The sequence below is a fragment of the Necator americanus genome, chromosome I (genome assembly GCF_031761385.1).
Source record: "Necator americanus strain Aroian chromosome I, whole genome shotgun sequence".
In the NCBI taxonomy this organism is placed as follows: domain Eukaryota; kingdom Metazoa; phylum Nematoda; class Chromadorea; order Rhabditida; family Ancylostomatidae; genus Necator; species Necator americanus.
The window spans coordinates 13,316,416-13,339,590 of record NC_087371.1 but is presented as its reverse complement, the minus strand read 5'-3'; the positions used below and the strand labels follow the sequence as shown (position 1 = coordinate 13,339,590).

The window sequence follows — 23,175 nt, the reverse complement described above, 5'->3', positions numbered from 1 at the left end:
TCAGTAGCCGCCAGTAATCATTCCCTCATCGTGGTGAGTGTGTGTGATGCATCGATTGTCATGCATGTGTCGATGAATGTGCGAGCGTTGATGAGGAGGAGGTGGTGGTGGTCGGCCGAGCGTCCGTCCGTCCATCTCGGCCGGGCGGGCATATGCGGCCCCCATCGCTATAATAAGCGGGTTGTCGTTACTGAGAGCAATCGAGTGAAGAGAGGAGTTCTCGCGCCGAGGCGGAACCATCTGCGCCGCTTGCTGCAAGGCCGTCACGGCGTTGGCACGGCGCCAACGAACCGCGTCGCGTGTCGTTTGCACGCGCCGTCGTTTCTGCCGTCTCCGTCGCGCCCATGCTCTCTCCGCCGCCGCGGTTCTCAGCTGTGTTTTTTGCTTTGCAAATTTAAGACTTCTCGGAGCTGTTGATCGATAAGAGTCATGAAGATAGGTAGATGACTAAATCCTCCAACGAGAACATTCCGTAGAACATCTGCCGTTTTCCAAAAAGAACGACGTTCTAAACGAACTTAATATCGCGGTTTATTCGAACGGTTCATTCAAATTGCACGATGGCGCGGCGATCGCTCTCTTCTCCCTCGGTCGTCATTGTCGCCATGGGAAGCTGTGTGTTTCTTCGTAACAGCGAAGTCATTTTCATTTCTCAACCATGCTACGCGCTACTACCCTGTGCCAGTGCACGAAAACGTAGCCTTCACCTTTCTTTTGTCAGATCACCATTCCTTTATATAATATCCATTGATAAGAGAAGAGAAATCTATGCTTCTGAACATACATATTTGCACTTCATATTTCATTTTCTTTTTAATTCCGTTCTTTTCTCATTTAACCCTTTTTCTTGGACACAGCTCACGTATCCATGATAACAAGGACGAAAAGTCATGCAATATGATCGTTTTTGGAAGGGACGTTTGTTTACAGCTTCTCCAACTTTGCAACGAGTCATTCCAGAAATGCTCATGCACAGTATCAGTCTTTTTACTGCATTATCCATCACATCAACATATCTTCATCTTTACTTATTATCAATTGAGGAAGTCATTTTAGACGTATTTGACGTATTGGCCGTATTAGATATTTAATTCATCGGTTTTTCTTGTAGAATGTATCGGCTGTAAGCCAAATTTGCCAACATGGTGTTTGAAGTAATAAATAGCTGGGAAAATAAGAAAACTCCATGCTGGAGGCCACAGCTTGACGATAAATGTTCTGTTGGGCACAGTGTATTGGATTCTTTTCGTGTGTTCCATGTGCGAAACGTTTTGGATTAATCTAGTTTTATGTAATAAAGAACTAGTCGATGCATTATTTTTAATAAAACGAACTATTAACAGAGGATCAATGTATGCGTCGCTCTCATTTCGTACACACCCGCAGCAACATCGAACAGGACTCTGAAGTGAAGTGTGAATCCTGTTTCTGTAGGATCTTTTGTGACCCTCAAATCCTCTATGAAAACACCAACTTTTAAGACCAGCATAAGAGAAAAAAATTAGTGTGATCATCGTAAATTTGCCTTCTCTTGGACTGGTTGTTGAATATTGAATATATCGAGTACTGAACATCTCGTTCGGTAGATTAGGGTGTTTCCGTCATTTCTTTAAAATCTTCGCTTGATGGCTTATTCCTCATATGCTCTGTCGAAGGCTTCTGATTTCTCTTTCATCATCATGGTACCTGTCTCGGATAGAATTCTATTACAGTACACTAAAACGAGCTTGAAAAGGATAGTTCTTCTAAAATACGAAGAAATATTGCCTTCTCATATCTCCGGAATTGCGACTGTTGCATTTCTCAAAGTCTCCCTTTGGTTTTTGAATTTCGAATTATATAAATGGTACTGATGATGGGTTCAAACGCTTCACAAAATGAATTCCATGATGTCATTTTTCGAAAAGACAACCTGTTTGTTAAAAATCATGTTTTCGGGAAGGAGTTGGCTATCAATCTTGGTAAGTTATTCTGAGTATTGATTTCGAGAATTTTGGAAAGTAACGTTTTGTGGCTTTGTTACTTTGCTTTGTGACAATTACTAGATTTTCGTTATTTTTTTTTTAATTGTCACATTTTTTTTAGCTTATACATATCCTTGAACTACTTCCTTCTGTTCTTACACTCCCTTTCCATTCCTTTCTTCGACCACTTCAAAGTTGAAAAAAAAGCATTTCGCCTGGATACTTCTCAACAAAACGTGAACATGATTATCGCTTTTCTTCTTCATCAATATTATATCAACTTTAGTGAATCTTTGGGTGTATTTGATTTTAAAAAATGGAGTGAATTGGTCCCCAGCAATGAAAATCGGAAACAACCAACGATCAAAGGGCGTACAGCACGGCATCAGGCGGGATGGTGGATTGTTTGATGAGCGAACACACGATCATTGTGTTGTTTCGGTGTGACAGAGGAGGAGGAGGAGGAGGAGGATTGCGTTGTTGGGTCGACGATCCCAGATGTGACGAGCATCGTTTTGACCAGTCAGGGTAGTGTGTTGATGCGAATGTTTGTTCGTATTGATCGGTTTCTCGTAAGGTGGTGGTGTGCAGCAGCATGCGCACCAAAACAACTGCACCGGGTCACTCAACGCTCTCTCACACACGCATACACACGCATTCATTCAAGCCAACAGTCAACTACTATTAGCTGACAACAATTTCTCGCTTTACGCCTTTCTAAAGGTCTTCTGTTTAAGATATTTAAAAAAAATTTAAAATTTATGATGTTGTCCTTTGATCCGGTGTCCAGAGAACATCGGTCAATGGTTGTTGTTGTAATGTAGAGATTGTTGACAAGAAAATCCTGGTTAGGCTTCGGTTAGTCTATAATCTTCGCACAACTCATCCATTATGTATCAAAAATTTTTTTTTCCTTTGATCGAAACAGTTCTTCCATTTCCATCTCTCATTTTACTCTCTCTCTCACCATTTTTACGATAATTTTTTTTTTGGAAATTTACTCGATACTTTTGTAAATGTACATCGCATATGGGATTTTTTTCCTGCTTTTATCTTCTCTAATTCGCTTTATTTGCAAAGGAAGTAAAAGTCTAAGTTTATGTTTTAAATTCTTCACTCACACCGTACTTGTTATTTTTACTTTTTAAAAAAATTTGTCGATTCTTGCTGTTCAATTTCTTTTGAAAAACTGCTTCCGATGAGTATCCGCTCTATCGCTAACTTTGAGTACAATTCCTTTTATACGTAATTGCTGAACTCTATATCGAATTCGCACTTGTTCTGCTACCTTTTACTTGAAGCAGAGGTTGCGTTTACATGAATTTTTTATTTGAAAATGTCATGGTGTTTGAAAGCTCAACCAAGTAAATGTTACATATAACTAAATATTCTTCCTCTCAACGCTTAACGTAGAACGAAAATCTCCCATTTCTCTAATGAATAGTATGACATGTTTTGAACACTACAGTCGTTTTGTTCTTCACAGGCGAGAGTTGTCGTTGTTTCAAAAACATTTCCGTCTTTTGTTGTATTGATTTCGGTTTGTTATCAATCAGCGTTGATAGTCGAACATTTCGCATGTTTACGTGGTGCCACTGGTGCAGACTCGTACTCGTTTAAAATTGTAGAGTTTCCTCATATGGAATTTCATATTTGTATTGTGCTACACATTTGTGTCTCACATATGAGAAGTTGGATTCCTTACTTACTTTTTTCTTTTATATTTCAGATGATAAACTATTGACTGTGTCGCCTGTATAGTATAAAAGTAGACAGAAATAATGGATGAAGGCGACGAATACGTACCGCAAATGTCACAATTAGGAGACTATGGTGGAATGGGTGCCATGGGGATGTCACAAGGTTTGTGTGAACTCTCTGTTACCGATCGATTTCCGCTTATCGTATTTCGATGAATTTTTTGAAAGGTTTTCGTTGAAACGATAAAGTTATCTTTGATGTGTGACAATTATAGGCCAGCCACCGTCTGTTCCTGGCTATCCATCGATGAGTGGCGGATTGACCCCAATGAACAATCCATATGAACAGCAATTGATGATGATGGGTCAGCCTTCTCAACCTATGCAAAAGCCTGCTCCAGCATCAAAAGGCCGCTCCAAGAAGAAGGTTGAGTCTATGCGCTTTTGGTGCTTGAAGCATGTTGATTGGAGACGTGACATTCGAATTCATAAAAAAAAATGCAAAAAGTTGGAGGTGAAGGATCTGGAAACGGAAAATCAAAGTGATAACCCTATTTGGTGGTTACATGGTTGCACCTCTTGCAGCACGTCCGGCTCGTTCTCGCTTTATAACTGCGGTTTTTTCCTGTGTGATTCATTATTATGCTAGAAAATCGTCAACGTTGAGTAGTTGCTTCAGAAAATAAGAGATGACAATACCTCATTTTTATTATGGATGTTTTGTGGAATTGCGTTTCTTTTATGAAATGGATAATCAACTTTGTGGTTTTACGCACTTTTGGATGCATTCTGGATCCATATAATACGGTCAATTGCCGCAATACACTATCGATGCGTATTAACTGAGTTCTAGTTCGCTACAACTCACTTATTTAGTATTGTTTTCACTGGTTTCGTTCTCAAGATGTAGTAATAGTAGCGATTGAGAGTGAGATGAGAATTGTGCTGCATGAACGCTCTTATTCAGTTGCTTTGTAGCTAAAGCTATATTCAGAGTGAGCGTATATTGGATTATTGTTCCCGTGAAAGAAAAATAATGCGAAATCTTTTTTATTATTGTATCGTTATAGAAATGAATTCTCACTCCAATCGGTAGGAAGTCTTACGTTACTTTTCTGTAAGAAATCAATCCTAAAATGAATGTACAAAATACTCTACAAAAATCTGGTCGAATTACTTTTGATTTCCGTCTAATTTTAATAATGTCGCTCATGTGTTGTTATTTTATATTTTACAGCAAGAGATGGATCCCATGCAAAGTATGACCGCCATGTCGAACAATCCGATGATGCGACCATCTATGCAACAGCTGGGTAGTATGTATCCACCACAGGTTGGCAGTTTTTTTTTATTGCAATTGAGCGGATTTATGTTGTGAATGCTTCTATTGTTTTTTTTCCTGGATGCACTCACATGAACATTTAAAACCATTTTCCATTTTCACCTTATTCTTGAACATTGATTTCCATAATTTTCAGAGTAGCCAAATGGGAATGTACAGTGGTGGTGGTCCACCTCAGCAATCTCCGCACTTTCCACCCCAAGGTGCTCCAGCAGGCTACCGACCACAGTATGCTCCACAACCGGGTTACCCAGGAATGCAGCAACCCATGTATCCACCGCAACAAACGCAACAACAACGACCGAACGCTTATGGTGGTCCTCAGCCACCAGCTGCAAACCATTATGGATATGGTGCACCACCTCCTCAAGGGAGCTATCCACCTCAGCAATATCCTCCTCCTCAAATGCGACCACAATATCCTCAAGGGCAGCAACCTGTGGGTCTCCCTTGATGATCTACAGTTCGCTCTAGGAAGCCATTTGTTGCTATGATTTTGTGTTTGTGTTTCAGCTGCCTATGCAAAATCAGTACTGGGAACCACAACAACATCCATACTATCAACAACAACAACCACAGCAGCAAACGCCACATAGTGGTCCAAGCATACATCCCAACCAACCAGATCAGTGGGGTCAACAACAACAACAATCATCTCAGGTACCGTTAGACAGTTTTTATAGGGAATAGAAATTACTTTATTTGACCTAAGAGCTCATACAAATTGTTGTTGTAGCAATATCTGTACATGGAAATTCCACTGTTAAAGTGAAATAGAAAAATGTTTCCTAAATATATTTCAGTGGTAAGTAATCGAGTTGACATTACCCTTCTGGATTCCTGTTTTCCTTTTTTACTTTCGTAGGATTTGTAACGTCACTTATATAGCCTTAAGATCTGTTTTGTATATGTGTGCGCTTCATTTTCTCTTGATATTGCATATGATATTATATAGTCGACGTTGAAACACCTCGATCGGGAAGCGCGTCTTCAGTAATGCATACAGTCTTTCTGGTTAATACGCACTTCTACTTTTCGTTTGTTTTCTTCTTTTGCTCTAAATCGAAGGTGCATCGCGGATAACCATTGAGAAATTTCGTCAGACTGTAGACATCGTTTATAGAGATGAGGTGACGCTGAGAGCAACCTTCGATCTTTTGACGAAAGACCCATCGTTGGGTATTTTCACTGGAGTAGTAAAAAAATTCGTTTTAAGCAACTCTATCATCTGGAGATGGAAATGCGTGGGATGCAGCAGAGAATGCAGCATCTATATCAACAGCAAAGAACTCCAATGGTTGAACAGGAGCTACAGCAGGTTTGTACTTGCTCGGTTTCTTTCAACATTTTATTTATTCAATTTTATTTTCTTCAAGAAAAAAATAATCGGTAAGTAGATGGGTTTGAAAAGCGAAGAATTTCGTAATGTAGTCAATCATCCAACACGTGGAAAATCGTTTTTCATCAGTGGGTTTCTGCATCAGATTTAATTTTATGTGGTGTTGTTCTGTGCTTCCCTATTTTCCATGGAGTATGAAAGATTTGCATTCTTCAGAATGTTCCATTGTCTCAATTTGCAGACGTTAATGCTTTCTCAAAGGAATATATTGTTTTATTGAATAGTTCAGGTGCAAATGCGCCTACAGTACTTGCAAGCAGAGCATCATCGCCTGCAAATGAGCACTCAAACCGGTCAACACATGTCAGCTCCACCACAACAACAACCGCAGCAGTCGCAACAACAACCGCAACAAACTAGCCAGCAAGCACCTCCGGGCGTAGCGGCAATACCAAATGCGAATTCGGGAATGGCGATAAACCAGCAGGTACTTTATGAATAAAGTGTTCCTTGATGAAGAAACGGTTTAATTTGGGCTCATTTAGTAAATTTAGAATTTTTCCCATATTCAAAAAAGCAGGATTCTATCTAGTTTCAGATACCAACACCAGGAATGGGGCCTCCAAGTGCGCCGAGCACCGCACCAGCGAGTCAGCAGGTGGTTATTCAGCAAAGCCCCTCTGCAGCTCCTACGACACCGGTACAGGTCACACAAAGCGGAAGTCAAGTACAGGTACAGTGCATTTCTCATAGGATTGTGAAGTGGTGTGCGATGTAACTGTTTGATGATATGTATTTTGTATGATTAAAACGAATTATAGCTGACAAATCGCGTATAGATTGCTTTTGTCGAAAGTGGGGCTTATGAATAATGCTGCTGAGTAGTGTTCATAGGACTTTCATTTTCGATTAAATCGAATTGTGAGAATTCTGCGTGTCCAAGGCTTATAAATGAAATGACGCATCATGCGCATCACGCAAATTTTCTTGATTGAGGATTGTAGTGCAATAAAAGAGTATGAATGGTTTCCTTGTTGTTGCAAGACATCTACTCATATGAATCAGTGAAACTGTGAAAAGCCTCCTCTTCTTTTATGCTCACTTCTAATTGTTTCAGGTGAATATCAAGCCAGAAACTTCGGGAAGAACGCTGATAAGTGTGTACCATCGGTTTGGTGGCTCTCCAAACGGAGATGAGTCGTTCAATGGAGACGCAAAAGACTCTGTTCCTCCTGAACCAACACCGACACAACAACAACAGCAACAATACCAGGTGCAGAAAGTTTTGTTGGGATTTTAAATTGATTCTGCTTTTTTTTGGATATGTGGAAAGATTATCAATTACAGGATGCCCAACAAATGATGTCACCTCCACCACAACACCATCAACAACAGCAGATCCCGCCGCAACATATGCAACAAATTCCTTCACAAGCGCCACCACAACAACATATGATGACATCTCAACAGCAGATACCCCCACAGATGCAACCTTCACATCTTCTTCACCAACACCAACCATCAGTTCCTGTTAATGGTGTCGACAACGGCTTCCAAAATAATGGAGTAAGCAGTTTTCCTGACTTTCTGTTCTTGCGGATCTCTGAGAGTTCCATCTTTATTATTTATTCTATTTCGAAAGAATCAAAGAACAATTTTCATATTTTTTGCTTCTTTAGTTGCCGCATGCACACATTGCTGCGAATGCGATGGGACAGCAGCAACAACTACAACAACAGCAACAACAAGCCACTTCAGCAGTTCCCGTGGACCAGAAACCCGTCGTTTATAATCCTTACGTGGATGTTCAACCTTCAGCGGAGTCAAGGAGATCGGTAGATGAGGTTGAGAAGAAGGTAAAATTCTTCTTAGATTAATTCTCTGTGCAGCGTATACAATCATGATTTGCCTCTAATCTTTTCCTCTTAACGACTTAATTACACGTTACCACCTAGCGGTTCTTTCTAAGCAGTTCTTTTAGCCTGATGTTTCATCTCCTGATGCTGATGCTGCTTCGCCTCAAGAAGAAGTAGACGTTAAGCCAGCGCGAGTAGTTCGCGAGCATATTATTCAGCCTTCGGCACACTTATTTGATGACAGGTAGGTTTTCATAGTATTCCATGCGATACCACAATGAATCTCGTGTTCAGGGATGACGCCACACCTCCGATGCGTACCGATGACACCGATGAGACTGAAACTGCGGAGCTACAGGCTACTGAAGTGGAAGATGAGAAGGAGGCCTCTCCTTCTAGTGTTCCTACAACATGTGCTGGTGGGACTGCACCTGCAGACTGCTCAGCACTTTCGGATGAGACGCAGCCAGCTATCAGTGATGATTTGAAAGAGGAAGATGAAGAGGAAGAGGAGGAGCAGCAACAGGCACTTTAACTCGTCTTTTTTTAAAATCGACTTACCATTAACTCACTTGCCACTGTGATTGGCTTTCATTCTAGGAAACTGGCGAAGACTCCGTTGATACCACAAAACTTCCAGTAGCGGAGGAGGATGATGTTAAAGCTGAGCCTGAGGAAGAAACTTCAGATGAACCTACACCAGGGCCGAGTTGCAGGTGCGTTTTCAACATTTTTAACAATTTAAGTGGACAAAAGGAAATCCACGTTTTTGAAATCAGTTTTCTTTTTTTGGGAACAGTAGCGCACCTTTAAAACCATATTGATTATTTCCGATTTTTTAACAAAGTTCTTCCTTATATGATTCTTATGTCTTTTCTAGTCGTGAACCTTCCCCAGAGGAAAGCGAAGCCACCGAATCGGAACGTCTTTCAGCAAAAATCTCTAAGCGATCGAAGAAGAAAGATAGGGTAGGATTTCCGATCAATAATTCGTTCATTCGTTCGTCCATTTAGTTATACATTTATTTTTCTTTCATTGAAGGCATCACGCCACAAATCTGGGGTTGTGCGGATTTCAGGTGGAGAGTTCCTATACGGGGTCGTAGATTATGGGGAGGAGGATGATTCCGTCCATTTCTCCTAAATGCCGTAAAAAATGGCCCGGAAGATGCGGCACATACACATAACTGACGCGCTTCAATCGAACTTGTTGTAGAAAATGGAACGCTCGAAGCCGTATCTTTCGGGCCGTTTTTTGCGATAATTAGGAAGAAATAGATAGAATCACCCTTCTCTCCATAATCTCCGTACGACTCCGTACAGGCATAACCCATCTGAAACCCGCACCACCCCAGATTCGTGGTGTGATGCCTTTAAATTGAGAGGGCAGTTTCACATGTACATTAGTATAGGTCACACTCACTAAAGAGGAAAACGCCGAGGATCGAGACGCAACTCCTAGCGAGGTTGCCGAATCTACCGATGGCGTTTTTACTGAACCATCAACACCGGCTCCACTAGTCTCTTTTCCGTGTGAAGGACGGAAGCCGAAAAGACTTGCTGTAGTCAGAGTATGTTTTGGCTTGCTGGAAAAACTCTGCCTTTTCATTAAAGAAGCAACTTTTTATTTTTGACAACAGATCAGTAAGTGTATGACTTTTAAGTCGCGAAAGAAAAAGAGCGTTGATGATTCGGGAGACGACGACGATGATTTTGTTCCTGATGGGCGTCGGAAATCCAATAAAAGGGCTTCAAAGGCAATGAAAGAGACTGCAACTACCGACGATGATGAGGTCAATTGTTTTCTCAAAACATAACACGAACATAGTACAATGATGACATAATTTTTAACCAAATGGCTTTTTGTCCAATGAGTCATTTCACATGTTATCGGGTCAAAACGACCTAAGGCTCGGTGCAGTTGCGTAAGTGGCAGCCCTCGTCTGCTTCGATCCATTGGATTGGATCATTCGAGCGGAAAAGCGTAGCGGTTGTTGTCAAGCGGTGTCATTCATCGCTGCAGTCTGAGTCGCTCCCAACCGCCAGCTCAAATGCGCGTGCCACGTACGAGCGCTTACGCAACTGCACTAGGTTTCAGTCATTCCGACCCGATTTTACGGATATTTATTTCCTCCGCAGTTTGTTTATTAGAACTCTGCGCTTGTATTACCCCGTGGGAACTCTCTGATTCCACCTAAACATTTGAATTCAGAAACGAAGCACTTCAAAATGGGCTGACGTAGTTGAGGCAGCCGATGACGATGCCGAGGACTCGATTTTGACCACAGACTCTCAGGAAACGCAATCAACTGACCATCAAATTGTTGAAAAGGTGAGCCTTTATTAAAAGGTAGTGGTTGTATTTGAGTTTGCCACTAATGAAAAGCGCTTGTTTGTAACAACCACCTTACCTTAACTTTGTGAATCATTCAGAATTATTCAGATTCTGAACTCCCGCGATGGCCCTGATGGCAGCGAGCCACAATATCTAATAAAATGGAAAGGAAAGGCATATATTCACTGCGAATGGAAAACAATGAAGGTAAACCTGCTGTTATTACTATTACGAATTTGGTGTACTTATGAGAGCGTTTATTATAGGAGTTGGAGGAAGTCGACAAACGAGCTGTGGGAAAAGTTAAGCGTTTCCGGCAGAAAAAAGCACATTCAAGCAATGATGCGGTGCGCATCCAACACTCCTCCTTCCAAGCAATTTCTTGCTTTTTCTGACTTCATATTTCCCTTTTCTAGGATGAAGAGGACTTTAACAGCGACTATACCGTTGTTGATCGAGTGGTAGACGTAGGAACTGGGGACGATGGAGTTGAATATGCTCTTGTGAAGTGGAAAAGCCTTGCTTATGATGAAGTAACTTGGGAGCCCATCGGTAGTGTTCCAGAAGAGAAGGTAGCTCTGTGGAGAAAGCGACAGATAGTTGACAAAGCTAAAGTGGTTAGTAGAAGAGATTCCCTATCAGTGTCATGTACATTCTGTAAATGTTTTAATTTAAGAAAGAAAAAGCGCGTCCAAAAGCGAGCGAGTGGTGCAAAATGCCTGAAGATATTGTTTGGAAAGACGGAAACACATTGAGAGAATACCAATTTGAGGGCGTTGATTGGTTGCTGTACTGCTATTACAATGAGTTAGTGGTTTTACCATATTCCTTACTATAATGATTTATCATTTTTATCCTTGTGGAACTAAATGACGATATTTAGGCGGAACTGTATTCTAGCAGATGAAATGGGTCTCGGGAAGACAGTGCAAACTATTACTTTCCTTTCACAAATCTATGAGTGAGTTTCAACTGTTCTTCCTTTAGAAGTTTTTCTTACAATTTTCGCCCAGATTCCTATTATTTTGCTTTTCTTCTGGAATTATTTGAAAGTATTTTTCCGGAGTAATTTTTGAAGTGTGAATCAAACTTCTAGCTTTGTCATCCTCATAGTGTTACTCTGATCTTTCCTTTCAATCGTACTTTTGTACAACGAACTGATTGTATCAAGTTCATCACTAGATTTTTTTTCAACAAATTCCTCCAGTTTCTTATATAGTTGCTCCTGTTTTATACGTAGATATTTGTAGATATGGTATCCACGGTCCTTTCCTTATTGTCGTTCCCCTTTCTACAATCCATAATTGGGTTCGCGAATTTGAGACATGGACGGATATGAATGCTGTGGTTTATCACGGAAGTCAACATAGTAGAGATGTCATACAACAATACGAAATTTATTATTCTAAACAACATTCTGCGGGAAATAAAGTAAGTTAGCTGTTATTTTTTCTATTTTTTTTTTCAAAGCTGTTTTTCTTTTGTGTTTACGTACATAGTTTCTCTTTAGTAGCACCCATATGAGATCATTTCTTTCGTAAATTTGAGAAAATCCACTCTCCGTTTTGATGAAATGCTGGGAAACACATGCAACGATGTACTGCATTTAGTCTTTCCGCAAAAATCTCGTCAAACTGGATGCGCTGATCACAACATTCGAAATGGTGGTAACAGACTGCGAGTTTCTGCGGAAAATTCCTTATAGAGTGTGCGTCATCGACGAAGCACATCGTCTCAAGAACAGAAACTGCAAACTGCTGACGGGAGGTTAGAAACCTAATATCAATTGCGAGTTTAAAATGTTCTCTGCATTCATTTCTTTTTGCACTTTCTGTAATTTTTTTTTTGAAGAACGTGAATTTGTGATTTCCTCCAATAATCTGCTTTAGGGTTGCATGCTTTCCGTATGGAGCATCGTGTGTTGCTCACAGGAACACCACTCCAAAATAACATCGAAGAATTGTTTTCATTGCTGAATTTTCTTCATCCGCAACAGTTTAGCAGTTCTGGTAGGAATAGAACTTTTTCTCAACAAAATGTTCCAACGTTTTCATCTAATTGAGCACATTTCCTTGCAGCTGCATTCCTGGAACAGTTTGGACAATGTCAGTCTGACGAGCAGGTTCAAAAGTTGCAGGAAATTCTTAAACCCATGATGCTTCGTCGCCTGAAGGAAGATGTAGAGAAATCGTTACAACCGAAAGAAGAAACGATCATTGAGGTGTGACATTCGATCTTATGCAGTTCTTCGTGTTTTTTTTTTTCGAATTTGCACTTGTTGCCATAACTTGTTACAATTCTTCACACTTGTAATCATTGTATTCCAGGTGCAGCTATCGGATACACAGAAAAAGTTCTACCGTGCTATTCTTGAGAGAAATTTCTCTCACTTGTGCAAAGGTGCGACTCTACCTTCTTATTTTTTTTTCAAATCAGTTTGATACGTTCCAGTTACATATATTATATTACATATTGTTATACAACAAAAACCAATCATGCTCACTAAATCAGTTAGTACTTGTAGGTACATCAGCTCCCTCACTTATGAATGTGATGATGGAACTGCGCAAGTGTTGTAATCATCCGTTCCTGATTCAGGTAGAGAGCTTCTTTTTTCTGACTATGATTTGGTTTGAGTTTTTCAAAGTATATCGTTTTGTCGTTCAGGGTGCTGAAGAAACCATCATGTCTGAGCTGAAAATGCTACATCCGGAGTGGGACGAGGAGACTTTGGCTCATAAGGCGCTTGTTCAGGCATCTGGAAAGGTGGTACTAATTGAGAAACTTTTGCCGAAGTTAAGAAAGGATGGTCATAAGGTAAACAAATAGAACAAGTGTTTTTTCATTGCTTCTAAGTGATGTCACTTCAAGGTACTGATCTTCTCTCAAATGGTCAAAGTTCTTGATCTGCTGGAAGAATTTCTGGTGAACATGAACTACCCATTCGAAAGAATTGACGGTAATGTCCGAGGGGATATGCGGCAGGCGTCGATCGATCGGTTTTCGAAGAAAGGTAGTTTTCGTTGTCGGCGTTTCGAGGAGATATATTAGCGAAGCTGATGTTCGTGCGTTTTTTTAAGATTCTGATCGTTTCGTCTTCCTGTTGTGTACGAGAGCTGGCGGTTTGGGCATTAACCTCACAGCTGCTGATACCGTTATCATCTTTGACTCAGACTGGAACCCGCAGAATGACTTACAGGCCCAAGCGAGGTAAATTTTGAGACTTATGTATGGAGGCGACTGTCTGGAGGTTGGAGTTACTCTTGCTACTTTAGATGTCATCGCATTGGGCAAACGAAAATGGTCAAAGTATATCGGTTGGTCACTGCAAACACATACGAAAGGGAAATGTTCGACAAAGCTTCCCTGAAGCTTGGATTGGACAAGGCTGTTTTGCAGTCAACAACGGCGCTGAAGGAAAGCAGCACTTCACTGAGCAAGAAGGACGTAGAGGAGCTGCTGAAGAAGGTTCAACAACTTTAGCTTAGTCATTTATTGTTTGTATTTCTTGCTTCAACTTTTGCTGGTACTAGTCTGAATGAGAATTTGTTTTTCAAGGGTGCGTATGGATCTATTATGGATGAAAATGTTGATGAGGGTAGCAAGTTTAGTGAAGAGGATATCGAGACAATTCTCCAAAGACGAACCACCACCATAACGTTGGAACCAGGACAAAAAGTATGTTCGTCAATTGTTTACCCTCTTATGATTTTTTAAAATTCAAATCCAAACTTGCCAGTCTTTTTGCTTTTTTGAATTTATTCAATATTCATTTGGTGATCCTGTCTGGGTGGATTGCTTCTACCCAATTTGTGGGGAGTTGCCAGTTCAAACTTTGATTTTTAATCTCGTCTCTGAGGGGCAGTAGCACTTAATTTTTGTTGTTTGTTATTACTGCATACCTCCTGAGATAAGATAACCTTTGCACGACTTTTGCTCACTTGTTTTCTTGTGAACGGATTTTTTTAGGGATCGTTATTCGCGAAAGCTGCATTCAATTCAACCCATAATCGGGGAGATGATATTGACATAGATGATCCGAATTTCTGGACAAAATGGGCAGAGAAAGCACAGGTTATTGTAACATCCTGCATAAAATTTCTACTTCCGTATTTTCTCATTTTTTAGTTTTCTTTTATTTAGGTGGACATTGAAAAGGCAACAGCTACTCCCGATGGTCGCGATCTTATTATGCAGGAACCGAGAAAGCGCACCAAGCGGTGGATTTTACACGCTGTTTTTTTTTTGTAGCATTGAAATGAGATTTTTGGTTCTAGCTTCGAGGATAATTCGCTCAAGGAAGGTGAAGATTCAGATGGTAGCGATGAGATGGGAAAAGGAAGGAAAAGAACCGGTACGTAGAACTGCATTCAGGTTTCAGCCGATATTCAGGCAAAATACTTCTTCTCAGCTAAGGTCATTGAGAGAATGTTTCTTGGGCTATTTTGTCCTATTCAGCTACTCTTTGGAAGGGGAGCTATTTCGGTGACTTAGCTTTAGCTTCACAACAAAACAGATTAGAGAGAGAAACACTGAAATTACACATTTCAAAAATGCATACAGTATCCAACAAAGTATAATACTTTCATTATCCGTTGTATTTTGGGAACATCATTGCTCTCATCAACATCATCATCAACAACGCTGAACCAAAGAGTTGCATTAGTTTTGGCCGGCTTGTTATTTAAAGTCATCTCTGCAACTTTTGTATGGAATGTCCAATAAATCGATAACTTAGCAGCATTGTGCAGTGGCAGCAATTTCGCCTCTAAAAAGCAATCATGCGAAGTGAATTTGTTAAGATCGCAAAGGAATAATTTCTGTGGTTTTTGAGTTTAAAGAATTGTGAAACAGTACTACATTACACATACTACAAGAAGACAAGTTGAGAAGCAGAAAATCCACTACAATTCGTCTCTTGTTCTATTTTTTTTCGACAGTGCAGTAGAAAAATAGACAACAGCAATTACATAGTGCTGTTTGTTTAAGTATCAGTTGACTAAAAACGCACGTTTATTAGAGACAGCATGATTTCAGCGTGAGTAAAGTTGTCCAATTGTTGTTCGATTTTGCTTCTGGGCTATAATTATTTTTTCTCATCGATCGTTTTATCATGTTGTTCAGGAGCCAATTCTCTAAGCACTGGTCGAAAACGAAGACGTGGCGACGATGAAGATGGCGACTACGTGAATTATAGACCAGATGAGCTGGCCTTCAACAAAAGCGAATATTTCAAGGTACAGTTGAGCAACATTAAGTTCTATTAGTATTTTGAATTTTTTAATTAATATTTTCATGTTCTTTCTCTTGCAGCAGTTGGCCTTGTTTTAATGCCTACATATACACATACATATGCGTATGTGCAATAATGATTTTTTCTTCTTAATTCTTCAGAGATAAATTCAGTCGTTTTTCACTGTTGTGTGTTTCAGTCACGTATGTATTTTTCGAATAAAGAAGTGATTTCGAATGCTCCTAAACATTAGTGTGACTATCCATTTTTAGGTGGAAAAGGTGCTTGCATGCTGGGGATGGGGAAGATGGGCAGAAATGAAGAAAAGTGGAGAACTGGAGGTAGGTGTTTGCAAGACGCGTATAATGAATGATAAATGAGACAATTTTCATTAAGGTATCTGAGATGGATATCGCACACATGGCCAGGACATTACTACTGCATTGCGTGAGAGAATACCGGGGTGATGAAAGGATTAGACAGACAGTGTGGCAGATGATAGCACCCCAAGGAGCGAAAAACTCCAACGTTAAAGCTTCGCAGTCGATTTATCATCAGGTGAGATCATCTGTAGTACAGTTATCGTCATTTGAGGGATTATTTTTTCTTTCTTTTTTCTAACGTGGAATTTCAGGGGTGGGCTGCACTTCCTGAGTTCAATCCGCCCAATTTCGCCCTGGATGCTTCATTCCAGCGACATGTTCATAGACATGCAAATAAACTGCTTGTGAAGATTGACCAGTTGAGACATTTACAGAAGGTATGCTATCAATATTTCATGAGTTGCTTGCTTGAGTTTTTTCTTTTCGCGTGCTCAATCTTTAAAAGAAAAGTTCATCTTATTTTCATCCACGAGGTTCTGGTAGTTTGTGAATCTTTGCTACAGTGATTTTGTACGCGTTTTTCAAAATACTAAGATACTTGCCCTCTTTCAGAGATCACATCACAATTCTTCAGAAATTCTAAAATTGAAAATAAAGTCGAACTTTGCTTTTGAGAATGGAGCAGTTAGCTTCTTCTGGCACCATTCCATCTTGATATTGCACAATCGTTAACATCAAATTGTGCGGTAGAGACATGTTTAGTACAAAAGAGCAGATTTCGAAATTTAGACTATCATTGGCGGAAAAGCTGCAGAAATCGAAGCTGGAGGAAATTGGTCGTCGATTGAAATAACTGTACCTGCCTTAGTTGAGCCCATGTGCGAAGGATGGGATGCTGACTGTGACAAATGTTTACTTATTGGCATCTACAAACATGGTACAATAAATTTCTTCTTGTTTGATTCACTACCCGATTATTTTACGTTTAGGTCTGGATAACATCGAAGCAGTACGAGGTGATGAAACACTGTGTTTCCACACAAAGACAACTCTGTCTGAAACGTTTCCTGGAGCAGCTGAAGTGACAGCGAGATTCCGAAGGCTCATTGCTGTCAGTCAGAGAAATATTACCGATCCTGTTTATGAAAAGCTGAGGTAGTATCTTCTCATAATCTTCTCATAATCGACTACTTTCTTTTTGTTATGGTGTGTTGCAGTACGTAGTGTTGTGTTGTTATGTTGTGGTTAATATTCTTGAACTAAACTCAGAGAGAAGAAGTGTAGGTGGAGTCGACGAGAAGAGCAAGAGTACATGCGAGTGTTGCGGTCTTTCGGCATGAAAGATAAGAGAAATGATCCTACGATGATCGACTGGGACGCATTCCGGGCTTTTTCACCTTTACTGGAAAAGAAAAGCGACGAAGAGATGCAAGAACATCTTTACTGTATACTTGCAATGTGCACGAAGGTAACTTGTTTTGCTAATTATTATATTTTTTGGAAGTTCTCTTCCTTCTTTATAATCCTCCTTTATGTCCTGCAGAGATCAAAACTATTGTCTTGCAGATTTTCTTGTATCACACAACACTCTACCTTCCTTCTTTTTTATTCGTGGTTTTGCATATCTCTTATGAACATTTTTGAGCAATTATAAAAGGGCTGGTTTTTCGTTTAACTTCTCGAGGTGGGCGATTCGTAGGGAGATCTTTTGGTTTCCCAGATCTTGCATTGTTACTTTTATTGCGCGTAATTTAACATTTCTGGTAGTATTTTATGAATTAGGTCAATAATAGTGAAATTAGAGCTTCGCAACCTTTTCTTTTTCTCTGCTACGTGATCATTTGCGTATGTGTTGCAGCTTCTAAAAACCAACACTGCCATTAAGATGTTTGGAAAATAGCAGCCCTTTTTACATTTATCCACCGATACTTTTTTCGTTTTTAGTGTTAATCTTGGAATGTTGCACACGTATTACTAAGAGTGCATGAATTTTTTTTAGTAACTCTCACAGATTACCTCGTCCTCGTTGAACCTCAGATGTAAAACGAGGGACGCAATGTTGAAATTTTCCATTTCTCATCTTTCCTCCATTGAAGCATATATACGTATTCGATATTTTTTCTTAGTAACGACGTCATGGCGTCCTTTCGTCATGGACAGAATCCCTTTTTGCGAGTTGCGTGGTTTCTGCATTTTGTCTTTTATCCTTTCTTTACGATTTTTAGTACTGGCAGTTATTTCCTTTATAATATTTCTTTAATTTTTAGGCACAAGGTGGCGAACTATCTGCGTTAGACACGAAAAGAGCGCTGTCTGTAGATGCTATGACATCACGTAAAGCCCAAAAGTTAATGAATCGGTTACATCTGACCCGCAAGGTGAGCATTGCTTCATTCATTGCTCATTTGGAGTAAAATGGATGAGTGATGCATTTATTCACATATAGGTTCATGCGTTGGCAGCTAGCCTTGATAAAGTTACACCAATGTTGAAATTGTGCTCTGCGGAAGCTATGCCCTCTGGTTGGACAACTCAACACGACAAAGAGCTGATTGCTGTTTGCGATCAACATGGCATAGATAACATTTCTGCGAATATTCTGCAGAAACCGACGTTTCAGAAGGTGGATTTTAACAAGTTAACATTTTGTGGGTTTTTAGCAATTTCGTGTGTGTTTTCTAGATAATACGTCCAACTGAGAAAACACTATTGCGACGAGTAATTGAAGTGTGCACTACTGTGGAAACGGGTAAATGGAATGGAACAGCAAGCACAGAGAGTGTTGATGACAGTGACATTGAGGAGAGAGTCAGGCAACAACAACAGGTGATTGTTTTTGTTTTGTTTGCATTTCTGCTCACGATCTTGATAAAGTGGCGAAAAAAAGAATAATGCTCATAGTTCAGGTGCGACGCGGTCGCAAACGCACTATGGATACAGATGCGCAGAAAATGAGGGCTCTTATGCAGCAGTCTATGTTATCCCAGATGGGAGATCTTCCACTAGCTGCTGCAATGCTGCAATCAGCAATGTTTATGCCGCAAATAATGGGTAACAACGCAGCAGCTGCACAGCTTCTCGGGTCTTTGTTCGCCATGGCTGGTAAGTGAGATTTATCTTGCTGTATTGTAATTTCGCGATGCTCCGCGTATATAAATGAAGTAGGTGCGTCCGGAACGGCACCAAGTGCATCAGGAGCTGGCGGTTCAGCCACAGCTGGGACATCGGCAGCAGTAGCTGCAGCATCTGCAACTGCACAGCAGGCAGCTGCTGCGGCACTGTTAGCCAGTGCAGCATCGACTTCACCGGCGACAGAAGCTGATGTGTTGAATTTGACGAAAAAGGTGTGTAGGTTTGCCAAAGAAAATCCCCCGTTAAATTCCAGCAATCCTGGTGATTGGTCTATGTGCTTTTTTCATTTGCAGGCTGATTCGGTAGCAACTACTGCTCTTTCGTCATCTCCAGCCCCATCTACATCTTCCGTCACTGCTTCTTCGTCCTCCTTACAACAGCAACAGCAGCAGTCAGCAGCAATGGGTCAGCTGGGTCTTAACGAGCTAATCATTCTAGCGAGTTTACCGCCAGGTTCGTTCTCAATTTCTTTTTTTTTCCACGTGATTGGAGTATTTTTCTTTTTTTTAAGTTAACAACAAATAGAGGTGATCTTATAGTTCGTTTTCTGAATATGTGATTTAGATTCTCTACTTCTTATTGTTTAGATACAAGAATACCAGTGCAGGATGCTCGAACTAAGGAACGTCTACTAGGTGATTTGGCGCCGAAGCTAAAAAGTCTTAGCGCATGGCTCACAGCACATCCTACCTATACACTAGATCTTGCTAGTTTAGGTATGTTACAGAAGAACTATTTTGGTGAAGTGCCATTCCCCAGATATACAATAAACTGCCCCAAATGAGTATTATTAGCAGGTAAGGAACCACCACCATCCGCTCCGACACCAGTGGTTGCAAATCTTACTGCTGATTCTGCTCCATCAAGCGCAAAACCATCAGCACCGGCAACTCCAAAGCCTTCTACTCCAAAGCCACTCAGTACAGCTACCACTCCAGTGCCTAGCTCTAAACCAGTCAGTGCTGCACCAACACCGGCTCCAACAACTCCAAAGCCTACTGTAAGCCCTCGTCTTGAGCCCGGAGAGATTCCAAAGAAGGCATCGAATGCCGGAGCATGTGCTTCTTCGGCGCCTGGAGATGGACCAGTATCTGTCTTTAGCAGGTTAGGCACAATCCACTTGCACCTCTTTCTTAGTTGACACACAAGATTCGTGAACGTGTGTTTTTTTTTTTTAGTTTAAAAAACATAGGAAATGTGCGGCGTCTTTGTATTCTCTAGATCAAAGTATTCATGCAAAGGATTGACAATGAAATCTCATTCTTATAGGTCAAGCGGCGCACTTCTTCCCGCTTCCAAGTGGCCGACGCTGAGTAAATTGGCCTCATGGCTAGATGCTCACCCGGATGCAAATGTCCATAGCAGTAGTGTAGCAGTTGCTCAGGTGAGTGTTTTATTTCCTCTCCTTTGGATTGTTTTCATTCTCATTTTTATTTATTCACTTATTTGACTATCATTTTAGTTGGTTGTGGGACTTTCCCATCCTGATAGACTGGGTGGGGATGCTGTGGCTGGCACCAGCAGCGCTTCTTCCAGTTCAGCAACTGTGACGAAAGCAACTGAGAAGCCCAGCACTAGCAGCGGGGTATTTGGAGGTGAGTTAAACATGTGGTTTCTATCACTCTGGGTAAAGTATGCTATGAATACGGCACGTTTAGCCCCGTCAAGTTCGGCTGCATCTTCGAGTGCTGCGGCTGCAGCTCTTGCTGCCGAAGCAGCTACGAAGCAACAGTTAGAAGCGCTCCAAATGCAGATGTTGATGCAACAAACGCTGCTCCAACAGTCGTTGCTCGGCTTTAACCCGTATGCCCTGGCTGGATCGACGTCTAGTGCAACTTCGGCTAATGCCAAAGTGAGTAATTTCACATTTCTTAGCTTTATTTCTTCTTTTTTGATATTATTTTACTATGTACTCCTCAAAAATAAACACTTTACCCTCACAACGAGAGGAACTGCAGAGCACACCAAATGCAGGTCTCGAAACTCTTATTCCATCTTTGATTCGGGATGTATCCTTACTATCCTTTATCTCCTTCTTTTACGAAATTCGTAGTTGGTGGCTTCTCCAGAACAAGTACGGAGTTATGTGTCGTTTCTTTGCAGGAATCATTTTATCTAATAATCTCATTCTTTTAGCCTGAGGACTTGTTAAATCCGTTGCTGATGGCATCCCTAATGACGAATCCGCTAGCGATGCAATCGCTGCTGATGGATCCAACGGCATTAGCAGCTCTATCGCTGGCTGGTTCAGCTACAACGGGAAGTGCAAACATGCTACCATCAACATCTACAAAGAAATCAAAAACATCCCACAATTCTCAATAATAAGTTCTTTTCTAACATTCTTTCTTTTCTGTACAGTACTACCCGCCTCTAAACGCTATATTCTATATTCTATAGGCGTATGCGAATGGAAATCTAAATTTCGGGTCGATCATTTTGACTACTAGATTTAATTACGGTACTCTACTAGGCACACTTTTGTATTGTGTCAGCGTCCATTGGATGCATGACTAGTGATCTCTTTTCTCGCTGTTCCGTTCTACGTGACATTATTTCTTTTCCTTTCCCCTATTTATTACGGTGATTGCGGTGGCTCTAAGCGACTAATATGTTGTTCTATAGTATTTATAAATGTGCGTACATTTAATATTGTGGACATTGTGTCCGTCGAAGTTGTTTTCTTTCCTATACATTTTGGATTTTACCTGATCTTTGATCTACCTGGTGATTTTCCCATATAGTGTCCCTTCATTTCTATTCGAAAAGCTTGGGGAATTTCGTACAATGATGTATATTGAGAGCTGAACTGAACAATTTTCCTCTTGCTGTAGTGGTTTTACGTATATGCATATTTCGCAAATTTTTACTATTGAATCTCGTCTCTTTTGTAGCAGCTGTCTAGCAATTTTAAGTATAAATGGCGTTGTGAGCTTATTGATGCTTGAACAACCATATAGTAAGCAAAGTGTGTAGTACTACTTGACGCAATATTGATAATATCGGAGTCTTTTCCTGATCACGCAAGATAGTAGTGCTGTGAAATAATAGGTGTGATTATGCCTGAGTAAGGGGCGATTTTTCGGCAGCGGATACCAAGAACGAACGAACGCAGCCGTTTTTATTTTGGATTTTATTTTAGAATTATTTCTGCTTTTTTTTTGTCAAAGTGCAATATACCAATCGAAAGAGCTCTTTTTGCTCTTTCTTATAATTTGATCATTAACGATTTTTGAGGTTCAAATATGGAATATCCAGGAGGCAAAAATCAGTATTTTCGACATCTTCTATTCTTCGCTTTTCATCGAGGCCAAAAAGCTACCGAAGCAGCTCGAGATATTTGTAACATGTACGGAGAAGGTGCCATAGGCGAGTCTTCTGCACGGGAATGGTTTGCAAGATTCAAAAAGGGGAATACGAATATGGAATACGGGTCATCTGAGAGACGACCGTAAACGAGTGAGCAGTGAAGCAGTAGGTGAATGAAACATACCATGATAATAATTGCAAAATATTAATTAATATTAATCAGTTAGGTGCGTTACAAAATATCATATTAAAATAAGTATTTTTAATTACATACACTACAAAATGGGGAATGGTAAAGAGGGTCCCGGCGGATTCTCCGCAAATGCCTCCGAGACATAACGTGCCCAGTGGATATGCCGGCGGATACGCGAGCATACCTCGAAAAGATCACGCTCCAGTCGTTAAAGGCATCACCCCACGAATCTGAGGTGGTGCAGATTTCAGGTGGAGTATTCGTTTACGAGATGGGAGACTACGGAGAGGGAGGTGATTCCGTCCATTTCTTCCTAATTGCCGTAAAAAACGGCCCGGAAGATACGGCTTCATTCGTTTTGGCGCACCATTTTGTACAAGAGGTTCGATTGGAGCGCGCCAGTCTTGTGCCGTGCCGCATCTTCCGGGCCGTTTTTTACGGCAATTAGCA

General features: G+C 40.7%; 3 protein-coding genes across 6 annotated transcripts; 1 reads left to right on the top strand and 2 right to left on the bottom strand.

The window, feature by feature from the left end:
* Window positions 1-240, bottom strand: RB195_005395 (uncharacterized protein; the record flags this gene model as incomplete). Its single annotated transcript, XM_064177864.1, has 1 exon — window positions 1-240. One exon carries the CDS (start codon window positions 238-240, stop codon window positions 1-3), a length of 240 nt encoding a protein of 79 aa, XP_064034965.1.
* A 2,087-nt stretch (window positions 241-2,327) lies between these two features.
* Window positions 2,328-2,561, bottom strand: RB195_005394 (uncharacterized protein; the record flags this gene model as incomplete). Its single annotated transcript, XM_064177863.1, has 1 exon — window positions 2,328-2,561. The coding sequence occupies one exon, from the start codon at window positions 2,559-2,561 to the stop codon at window positions 2,328-2,330; it is 234 nt and encodes a 77-aa protein (XP_064034964.1).
* A 1,184-nt stretch (window positions 2,562-3,745) lies between these two features.
* RB195_005393 (uncharacterized protein) lies at window positions 3,746-22,678 on the top strand (the record flags this gene model as incomplete). Of its 4 annotated transcripts, none has more annotated exons than XM_064177858.1 (57): window positions 3,746-3,827; window positions 3,940-4,091; window positions 4,902-4,997; window positions 5,143-5,445; window positions 5,520-5,666; window positions 6,223-6,324; window positions 6,635-6,832; window positions 6,944-7,078; window positions 7,463-7,618; window positions 7,693-7,911; window positions 8,025-8,201; window positions 8,327-8,445; window positions 8,496-8,727; window positions 8,802-8,917; window positions 9,082-9,169; window positions 9,613-9,771; window positions 9,865-9,993; window positions 10,413-10,532; window positions 10,644-10,742; window positions 10,802-10,882; window positions 10,952-11,152; window positions 11,212-11,342; window positions 11,419-11,496; window positions 11,786-11,966; window positions 12,146-12,302; window positions 12,425-12,544; window positions 12,614-12,756; window positions 12,863-12,935; window positions 13,060-13,133; window positions 13,203-13,352; window positions 13,407-13,548; window positions 13,616-13,745; window positions 13,811-14,003; window positions 14,094-14,213; window positions 14,505-14,609; window positions 14,679-14,755; window positions 14,813-14,889; window positions 15,660-15,772; window positions 16,041-16,109; window positions 16,165-16,326; window positions 16,403-16,528; window positions 16,881-17,028; window positions 17,081-17,246; window positions 17,376-17,559; window positions 18,359-18,469; window positions 18,538-18,714; window positions 18,774-18,917; window positions 18,998-19,193; window positions 19,257-19,435; window positions 19,517-19,676; window positions 19,811-19,939; window positions 20,021-20,327; window positions 20,493-20,607; window positions 20,686-20,818; window positions 20,882-21,075; window positions 21,360-21,468; window positions 22,461-22,678. In XM_064177858.1, 57 exons carry the CDS (start codon window positions 3,746-3,748, stop codon window positions 22,676-22,678), a joined length of 8,202 nt encoding a protein of 2,733 aa, XP_064034960.1. The 4 variants fall into 4 exon arrangements, with proteins under 4 accessions (XP_064034960.1, XP_064034961.1, XP_064034963.1 ...); XM_064177859.1 differs by having other exon boundaries at window positions 17,361-17,559; XM_064177857.1 differs by lacking the exon at window positions 22,461-22,678 and having other exon boundaries at window positions 17,361-17,559; window positions 21,360-21,548.
* Window positions 22,679-23,175: the final 497 nt, after the last annotated feature.